General features: G+C 48.0%; 1 protein-coding gene across 3 annotated transcripts in view; it reads left to right on the forward strand.

Moving 5' to 3' along the window:
* The window catches only part of LOC123180799 (peroxidase 42), a 22,539-nt gene extending 14,027 nt beyond the window's left edge, over positions 1-8,512 (forward strand). The window contains exons 1-4 of one of the 3 annotated variants that reach the window (XM_044592944.1): positions 6,675-6,799; positions 6,878-7,261; positions 7,342-7,527; positions 7,610-8,512. In XM_044592944.1, the coding sequence (XP_044448879.1) occupies positions 6,998-7,261; positions 7,342-7,527; positions 7,610-8,206 (1,047 nt within the window). In that variant the 5' untranslated portion in view covers positions 6,675-6,799; positions 6,878-6,997 and the 3' untranslated portion in view covers positions 8,207-8,512. Of the gene's footprint in view, positions 1-6,674; positions 6,800-6,872; positions 7,262-7,341; positions 7,528-7,609 lie in introns of those variants that run through there. The other 2 variants (XM_044592941.1, XM_044592942.1) reach the window with 2 other exon arrangements.
* Positions 8,513-9,843: the final 1,331 nt, after the last annotated feature.

A 9,843-nucleotide genomic window follows, 5' to 3' on the forward strand; every position in this document is an offset into this window, starting at 1 on the left:
TTACTCATATTCCTGGTTGTATGATTGAGACATCCAATCAATGGTTTGAGACACTTACAATTGTAAGCTGAATCCTTTGGGCCTCTCCATTTGCATAGTTTCCTATCATGATTTGTTAGTGCATGGTACATGTTTTGAAATCACCTCATCAACGCATAATATTTTCTGTTTTACTATTTCTTAGGCATGTAAGAAATAAGGAAAGTGCATTATTTTTAGGAATAGCCTCCGCATCCGCATCAAAATTCATGGAATTTTCTATTTTTGGTATAACATTTTTGTTTTCTGTTTTCTGATTTTTGAGTTACTAGTAACGTTAGCAAAAACAAAAACCATGCACAAGTTAAAAAAGTTACAAATAACTAAGAAAAAATTTGTTTTCAACTTTGGAAAGTTAATAGTAACATTCAAAACTGATGTGTAACTTTTTTAATAATTATGTGTAACTATGTTGACTGACAAATAGAGTTTTTCTTATTTCTCAGTCAACTGAAAGATAGATAGTAGACCCTAATGTTTTATGTCTTAGGGTAGTGTTGTATCTAAAGGGTACTTCATTTAATTAGGCTCAAAGCGACTATGCCAACAATAAATTAATTAACGTGCCTAAGCTGTTTTTTCTTGAAAAATAACCACCTTTATTAATTAGAAATAAGGGTTACATCGTCTATTAGAGGTTGTACAATTTCGACCAAAGGCTCCTCAATCCAACCCCTTGTCTCAGAAAATCTAGCTAATCTGGCAAGTTCATGAGTGTTAGAGTACGTAATGGGCCTAATGGCCTAGACTAACGGTTGATTAGGTTGTAGTTCGAGGATAAGCTGCATGTCCAGGTGGGGTGTAGTGTTAGAGTACGTAATGGGCCTAATGGGCCTGGGCTAGCGGTATAGCCCGTTAGTCTTAGGGTTAATTAGAGATAAGAGTCGCTTGCTTAGGGGTCAAGTAAGCCTTGCTGAGGAGTCAAGTAAACCTCTCTATAAGGGGAGGAGATGTATTAATCTAATCAAGCAAGAATTAAGAAGGAAATCCGTTCCCTCTTGCCCGGCCATGGGCAAAAAGGCCTCCGGCCGGCCCTCTCGCGCCCTCCTTCTAACAACCACATAACAAGAGTCCTCAAGACCCGTCCACCGGGAAATTCCTCCTCAGCCGTGACCCTAGTACGGGCCTCCAGATCCTCACCTGGCGCGGGAAAAGCAAATACTGGCGCAGCGGACTGTGGAACGGTGCAGAAGCCTCGGACAAGAATGGATACATGTGGTCCCAGAACGTCGATGACGGGGAAACCATCTACTCGACGTATAACACGGGCAACAGCTCCTCCCGGAGATCGCACTGGAAGCTGGACTACACAGGCGATTTGATACTCAGTATCTGGAGTGGCCAGTCATGGGTGGTTCTGTTCAAGCGCCCAGATGATGGCTGCCGCCAATACGGCTCGTGTGGTCCGTTTGGCTACTGCAGCATGCCCACCAGGGAGTGCAAGTGCCTTGATGGGTTCAAGCCGGCGGACGGCTTCAGCGCCAACTTCTCCAGAGGATGCGTGAGAAAGGAGGCGCTGACATGTCATGGCTACCATTTCTCGGCCTTGCCTGGGATGAAGGTGCCTGACAAGTTTGTGTATGTGAGGACCAGAAGCTTCGAGGAGTGCACTGCTGAGGCTGTGTTCGGGACAAAGGAATTTTACAGGATTCGTAGAGGTTTTCTTTCCGATGGATATCTTTCCTTCAGAGGCGTTCGGTACACAGGAATAGCCACACCGATTCCTCCGGTAATGTTTCCCATCCTCCATTTTTTACGGGAAGTAGAACATGCGCTCGGAGCTCATTTTTCGCGTAGGCCCGAGGCAAACAGGTGCAGCTCCGTGACTGCAGGTTTTGATGTGCTTGACTGTAAAAGCGGGGTGCACCTGGTTTAGGAGAACCACGCAAGGACACAAAGCAAAAAGGTAGTGGTGCATGTGGTCTGTGTTCACGTGTGGCAATGATTCATCAAGAGACATGCACGGCCGGTTCCCCTTAATTTTTTAATACAACCATTAGTTTATTTTATCTCCTATGCTGGCTTCCTGCGTTTCGAACACCACTGGTCGAACTTAATCCTATTCCTACGCATTTTTCCATTCCTTTGTTTTGCATACCTTCGTTCCAAACAGGGCCCGAGTGTGAGCGTAACTGCTCCTGCACCGCGTATGCTTACGCCAACTTCTACTTCTACTACTTTAGGCAAAAAATGTGCATATGGAAATTTAGCCAAAATTCAGATTAATCCCTCTATAAACATATATAAGACGTTTAGATCACTACTTTAGTGATCTAACATATCTTAGATCACTACTTCAATGATCAAATGCCTTTACACTCTGTTCCTACAGGCGGAAGGAGAGATCATATTCAGTGCAAAAACTGAATGCTTACACTCTGCTTAAAATGAAAAAAAACATCGAGCAATATTCAGTGCAGAAACTGAATACATGCTCATTTGATGAGAAAAAGGGTTTCCCCCCGCTTTATATTATAAAGCATACCACCAAGCATCCAAAGTCACAAAGTCAAGTACAATAAGTTATAGAATCATGCTGGGGGCACAGCAAGACAAGCCCCAAATAAAGCTAAAAGGAGACTCTAATCCGGCTCGGGAGGAGGAGGTGGTGGCGGTGGAGGAGGAGCAAAAGACGTTGCTGAGGCACGAAGACCCGCCATGATGTTGTCGATGGCGCCTCGGTCGCTCCGCTTACTAAGCGATCTCCAGAGCTGCAAGAAGCCACACATTTTGTAGATCACATCAGTCACGTGAGACGGAATCACTCGTTCGATGACTAATTTATTGCGGGTACACCAAAGGGACCAGGCAAGGGTACCTAGCGCGACCCAAATGGGGGCGCGCCTAGACCCGGGGAGCCTAAAGACCTCCCCAAACAAATCTGGGAGGTTGTCATGGCACCATGTGCCCCCAACCACCTCCCGGAAGCAACTCCATAAGAACTGAGCTGCCGGGCACCGGAAGAAGATGTGGTTGCAATCTTCCGGTACCAGACAAATGGGGCAGAGACCATCCCCAGGTCCATGACGCTTACGGACCTCAGTGCCTGAGGGGAGGCGTCCTCTAACCCATTGCCATAAGAATATACGGATCTCAGGGGGAGTTTGATTTCCCAAAGCACCGCGAGCTCCACTGGACTAGGAGGAGGAACAATCGCCTGGTAAAGAGATCTAGTCGAAAATCTACCGCTTGGCTCGAGGTGCCAAGAAAGCGCATCCGGCTCTAGGGAGGGGGAGTGTAGGGCAGCACACTCAAGTAACTCCTCCCATTGCGCGAGTTCAACCGCCCCGAAGGTGCGGCGGAAGGCAATCGCGCCTAGATTCACTAGGGCCGCAGCCACGGGGATCTGTGGGCTTACACAGATAGAGAATAGCGCAAAAAAGCGATCTGCAAAGGGGCAGGAACCCGCCCATCTGTCCAGCCAAAATAGGGTGGCAGCACCGGAGCCTATCTGGATGGAGGTCCCAATGCGCAGGACCGGTAACAGAGGGATCACCGATTGCCAGAATTGGGAACCTCCAGACCTAGATGCAAACGCAAGCGGTTGCCGCGAAGGTACTTCCCACGGATAATCTGAAGCCACAGGCCACCCTCCTCAGTCTGGATCCGCCAAAGCCATTTGGACAGGAGGGCGATATTCATTAAATAACCCCCAAGCCTCCCTGGTCCTTCAGTTTACAGATCTCGGACCACTTGACCATGTGGTACTTCTGTTTATTGTTCTCGCCCGCCCAAAAGAATCGGGAGAGTAGTTTGGTAACTTCATGATGGAGGGATTCGTGTAGACTATAGAATCCCATGATATACATCAATAAGCTAATAAGGGAGGAGTTCATTAAAATCACTCGAGCGGCTTTGGAAAGCCATCTCCCTTGCCAAGGCTCCATTCTAGGTTGGAGCTTGGCGATTATTGGACGGAAGTCCTTCTCCTGGAGCCGTGCGTCACTGAGGGGCATGCCAAGATAGGTCATCGGGAAGGACCCCAAGCGGCAGTTCAAATGGTTAGCAATCCGCTGAGCCTCCCCTTGAGAATATCCCAAGACCATTACCTCGCTCTTGGCAAAGTTTATCTTGAGGCCCGACATTTCCTGGAAGCAGAGGAGGAGGAATTTGAGATTCTGAATATCTTCGTCGGACCCTTCCACCATCATAATGGTGTCATCCGCATATTGGAGGTGGGTCAAACCCCCATGGGACACCAAATGGGGGCAAATCCCCTTGATGTGACCCGCGCGCTTGGCCAAGTCCAGAATCGAGGCGAGCGCATCAACCACAAGGTTGAAGAGAAATGGGGAGATCGGGACTCCCTGTCGGACCCCTTGGCCAGTCAAGAAGTAAGGTCCAACCTCCCCATTAATGTTTACAGCCGTCCAGCCACTCGTAACTAACTGCATCACCCGGGCCACCCAGTGAGGGTCGAAGCCACGCTTCAGCAACACTTTCCGAAGGAAGGACCAATGAACGGTATCATAGGCTTTATGGAAATCGATCTTGAAGAACACCGCACGCAGGTGTTTGCTCTTAACCTCATGGATAATCTCATGGAGGGCAAGGATCCCATCCAAGATATATCTCCCTTTCGTGAAGGCCGACTGGTTCGGATGATGAATCCGGGGAGCAATAAGGGCCGCCCTAGTGGCGTACCCTTTCGCGAGGATCCGAAATATCACATTGAGCACTGTGATAGGGCGGAATTGTCTAATGTCCGCTGCACCCGGTACCTTGGGAATCAAGGAAATAATCCCGTAGTTAAGTCGGGACACGTCTAGGGTTCCCCTAGAAAATTCGCTGAAAAGATCAAGAATGATATTCTTAACCATCGGCCAGAAAGCCTGAAAAAACGGACCGGCAAGCCATCGGGGCCTGGGGCCGAGGTCGGGTTCATAGCTTTGACAAAAGTCTCAACTTCCGCAGCATCGAAGGGGGCAAGCAGGGTTGCATTTTCCTCGGGGGAAATCTGTTGGTCGCGCGACCAGATGTGGTCGGCAAGGGCGACACCATTTTGCGGCCGCCCCTGAAATAGTGACTTGTAAAAGTCGTCAACTAGCAGGCGGATAGCCTGGGGGTCTTGAAACAACTGTCCACCCTCCTAAAGGAGGGGGATGGAACAACGTCGCCTACGGCCATTGGCGATAGCCTGGAAGTAAGCCGTGTTGGCATCCCCAAATAGCACCCAGTTAATGGAGCCGCGTTGGCGCCAAAACTCTTCCTCCTTGGAGTAAATCTCCATGAGGGAATCCTCCAAATTATATCTATGCATCCATTCCTCAGCGGAGATCCCTGCGATATCTGCACGGAGGTCAAGAGCCCGGATCTCCTCGAGGAGGGAGGCCTTCTGAATCCGAAGATCTCTCCCAATGTTCGCCCCTCATTTCGGAGTAGAAACTGAATATATTCAGTGCAGAAACTGAATACATGCTCATTTCGGAGTAGAAACGGAATATATTCAGTGCAGAAACTGAATACTAGTGCTTAAAGTGAATCACCAATCTCAAAGAGAGCTTTCCGAACATCCTCGGACGAATAGGGGGCGAGAAGAGCAGTATTCATCTCATCAGTCACTTTCCTTCGCACAAGAGAAAGAACCTCCGGGCTCGGTTGGGTAACTTCAGATGAAAATAAGTTTGAAAAATACCCCTTGATGTGATCCTTTAATTCTGTATCTTGCAACCAAACACCTGTGTCATCCAGAAGCTTTTTTATCTGGTTTCTTTTCTTTCTGGCACTAGCCGCATTGTGGAAGAAGGAGGTGTTACGGTCCCCATGCAATAGCCAATTGGCTCGACCGCGTTGTAACCAGTAAATCTCCTCTTGTTCTAGAATAGTATGCTAAGGGCACTCCAATGAGGCCATGGCAACGTCCCATAACTTGTGCCAACTCTGCAAAATCTTACGTGGATGAGAGAGAAATAAGAAAGAAAAGAGAGGTTGTATGTTGGACAACCAGCAATAACAACAAGTACAATTATATTTTTCTTGCTCCTTCTCTCATTGTGGGTGTTGTCTTAATAGAATAAAAAATACAGCAACAATTTATGGCAAACTTGCAAAAAGATAATATGGACACCACAACCTTTTTTTTCTGTAATTAATGGAGTTTCACATCAAGAAAATGGCTAGCTCAACAACCAACCACCTGCTATACCCATGTAAGTATGTAATCTCCATGGTTCAGTTTTTTTTAATATAAAGGCAGTGAGAGTTTTCTCTCACTGTCATTCAAGGTTCAATAAAAATGCAGAGTTGGAGCACTTGGAAGGGCCTTAGAATGCTGGGTTACTTATCTTATAGGGATGATACAACAGTGCCACTTTGGATTTGCTCGTTCCTTTCTGCTATAAACAATTTGGCAAAACCTGAAGCAGAATTAGAGCAAAAGAAATTATGTCTGATGAGCATACACTTGGATTACAAAAGAACTAGAATGTGTACAATATCAGATGAACGATGTAATTCTATCCAAGATCAATCTTTGCTGAATTCGACGAAAGTCGCAGTGTATGCAATTACAACCTCCTTTTTGAGGGTCTTACGCATTAGGAATCTTTGAGATTCCCTAAAGACTTGCCACTAGTGTTGAGATCGTAGAAATGAGGGGATCGCACTAGACCACCAGCACCACCATCGGCGAAAGTTACCACGCACATGGGTTGTCGACAAACCACGTGTAGACTTTAGGGAAACCGGGAATAATCAAGACTTCTTCCCCTCACAGTCATGGAAATACTGCAGGCACACAACCATTAATTAATCAGTAGAGGTACATTTTTTGGATCACCACATGGTCATTCTGTAGCTTGCTAGCGACTTGATCCAGTGCATGTGCTCTGTAGCTCAGATCGGCATCAGCTGCAGAGGTGTGCTCGTCTTATACATGACAGCATCTCGTTGACGCCAGGAAGCCACACTCCGGCAGCTGCAGCGAATTTACACTGCAGGTCGAGGCTAGCTGAGATCCATGGCGTCGAGCAGGGCGATCTTGGCCATGGGCCTCCTTGCCGCCGTGCTGTCCCCCGCCTTGTCAACGCGGTCGTTTATCTCCATGCCAGCCGACGTGAGTAGTCCTGTGACCCTGGCCAACGGCCTCTCCTACGGCTACCACGCCAACTCCTGCCCACAGCTGCAAGACATCGTGTGGCCGATCGTGGAGAGCGCGGTCCTGGGTGAGGTGGCCATCGCCGCCGGCCTCCTCCGTATCTTCTTCCACGATTGCTTTCCTCAGGTAGGGGGAGACTCTTGATTCCACTTTGAACTGCTCGTTATTTGTGTGTTTCTGCTTCAGCCTAACCGGCGGCACTTCAGGGCTGCGACGCGTCCGTCCTTCTGACGGGACCCAACAGCGAGCGGGACCTGCCGCCGAACCAGACGCTGCAGCCGCGTGCGATGCAGCTCATCGAGGACGTCCGCGTCAAGGTACACGCCGCCTGCGGCGCCACCGTCTCCTGCGCCGACATCATCGCCCTCGCCACCCGCGACGCCGTCTTCGTGGTACGTGCACACGTCGGTCGATGCTGTTTGTACTGTACAACAGAAACTTCTCCCTACCTCACTCGCGAAAGAACCTATGCAGGCCGGGGAAAGCGAAATGTTCTACTTCTACGACCTGCCGCTCGGCCGGTTTGACAGCCTCGAGCCGGCTAATAGCAGCGCCGTCTTCGACCTCCCGCAGTCCACCGCCGACGCCAACACGCTCATCAACGCCTTCAAGAGCCGCAACCTCGAGCCGATCGACCTCGTCGCGCTCTCTGGCGCGCACACCGTCGGGAAGGCGCAGTGCAGCTCCTTCAACAACCGCTTCTCCGAGGACGCCGACTTCGCCCGGAGGCTCGCCGCCAACTGCTCCAGCGACCCGAACCGGCTGCAGGACCTCGACGTGGAAACCCCCATCGTGTTGGACAACCAGTACTTCAAAAACCTGATGGAGGGAAAGGGGGTGTTCACCTCCGACCAAGTGCTCATCAGCGACGGGCGCACCGACTGGGCGGTCAAAGGCCTCGCCGAGAACAAATATTGGTTCTACAGCCAGTTCCGTGACTCCTTGGTGAAGCTGAGTCAGTACCAACCCGGAGGAAACGTGGGCGAGATCCGCCGCAACAGCTGCTTCGCGCCCAACGGACGGAGCATTCCCGCCACCGCCGGTGACGAGGGGTTCGCAGCCTCTGCTTGAGTTCACCGCTCACTACGGGATCCTCGTTTAGTTTGCTTGTAGTAAGAGTATAAGCTAGTGTGTACTCTGCTTCGTTCAATCCTCTTTCATGATGGCTCAGAACACGTTTGAAACAGTTGCACGGGGTTTGTTCACTCGGGTTTTGTTTTTGGCTGGCGGGCCATCGAGAGATTACGTGGATGAGGTATGTAATCTTATTTCCGACCGAGATATCCTATTTTGATATAAACGTTGGGTTTGTCCATGTCACATCTAGATGTGAGATAATATCTCACATCTAACATGATGTCACATTTTGTTTGTGGCTTTTTCATTGATAACTTTTTACAGCTGGTTCGTTTTTTTCTTTTTATGGTTGTCCAGCCAAGTTTCTCCGTTGGTGCTAACCAAGCTGAGTGCGTCTCAAGACTGGGCCGGTATACACAGCTAGGCATCGAAGCTTGTTTCTTTTTTTTTTATCAGGCACCGAAGCTTGTTGGTTTGTAGCACACAGGAAAAAAAATCCTACGTGTGTTGTTTCGTCTTAGAAAAGGACAAGGAAAAATTGCAAGACAAAAGCCACAGTTAAGAAGGAATCGAACTACTAAGCTCCAACTACTTAAAGCGTGTCTTCTAGCCACTAGAACAAATGGATGTTTGTGACAATTAATCAGCGTGGATATTTAGGAACTCACTACATTGTCAACTTTGAAACTTTTTTGAACATTTATTAAAAAAATGAACAAATTTATAGATGCAGAATATTTAATAAAAATGTGAACAATATTTGTAGTTGCAAACATTTTTGAGAACACAAACAATTTTTTAAAACATGAACAATTTAAAAATCTCAAAAAGTTTTTAAAATGCAATTAATTTTTTTAAAAATTGAATATTTTCTGAAACACCAACACTTTCCCAAAAACACGGACAATTTTTTTTAATTGTTATGTCACATCTAAGTATGACATCATCCAACGTATAGTCTCTTGTTTGTTTGTCCAAAAAAATCACAATAGAGGATGAGTGTGCCTGGGCCGGTCCCTCCGCACACGGACAATTGTGAGTCGATGGTTGACTTGTAATTGGGGCCCCTACAAAATATATGCCCCCTAGTTGCGAGTCGAAGGTTGACTTGCAATTGGGCCCTAAAAAATACAAGCCTCGAGTTGCAAGTCGGGGGTGGACTTGCAACTAGGGTGAAAACAAAACAACACCCCCGAGTTGCGAGTCGAGGGTGGACTTTTAACTTGAGTGAATACAAACTACATCCCCCAAAGTTGCGAGTTGAGGGTGGACTTGCAACTAGGGCAACTACTAAACTACATCCCCAAGTTGCGAGCACATGGTTAACTTGCAACTGGGCCGAATACTTAAACTATATCCCTCGAGTTGCAAGTCGGGGGTGGACTTGCAACTGGGCCGACAAAAAACCCTAGTCGCGGGTCGAGGGTCAAATTGCAACTACCATGAAACAAGAAAAAAAACACCACCTAAGTTGCGAGTCGAGGGTGGCTTGCAACTAGGGCAACTACAAAAACTACATCTCGAGTTGCGAGCACATGGTTGACTTGCAACAGGGGCGATTACAAACTACATCCTCTCGACTTGCGAGTCGATTGTGGACTTGCAACTGGAGTGAATAGAAAATACATCCC

This window comes from Triticum aestivum, chromosome 1D (assembly GCF_018294505.1).
Source record: "Triticum aestivum cultivar Chinese Spring chromosome 1D, IWGSC CS RefSeq v2.1, whole genome shotgun sequence".
NCBI lineage: Eukaryota > Viridiplantae > Streptophyta > Magnoliopsida > Poales > Poaceae > Triticum > Triticum aestivum.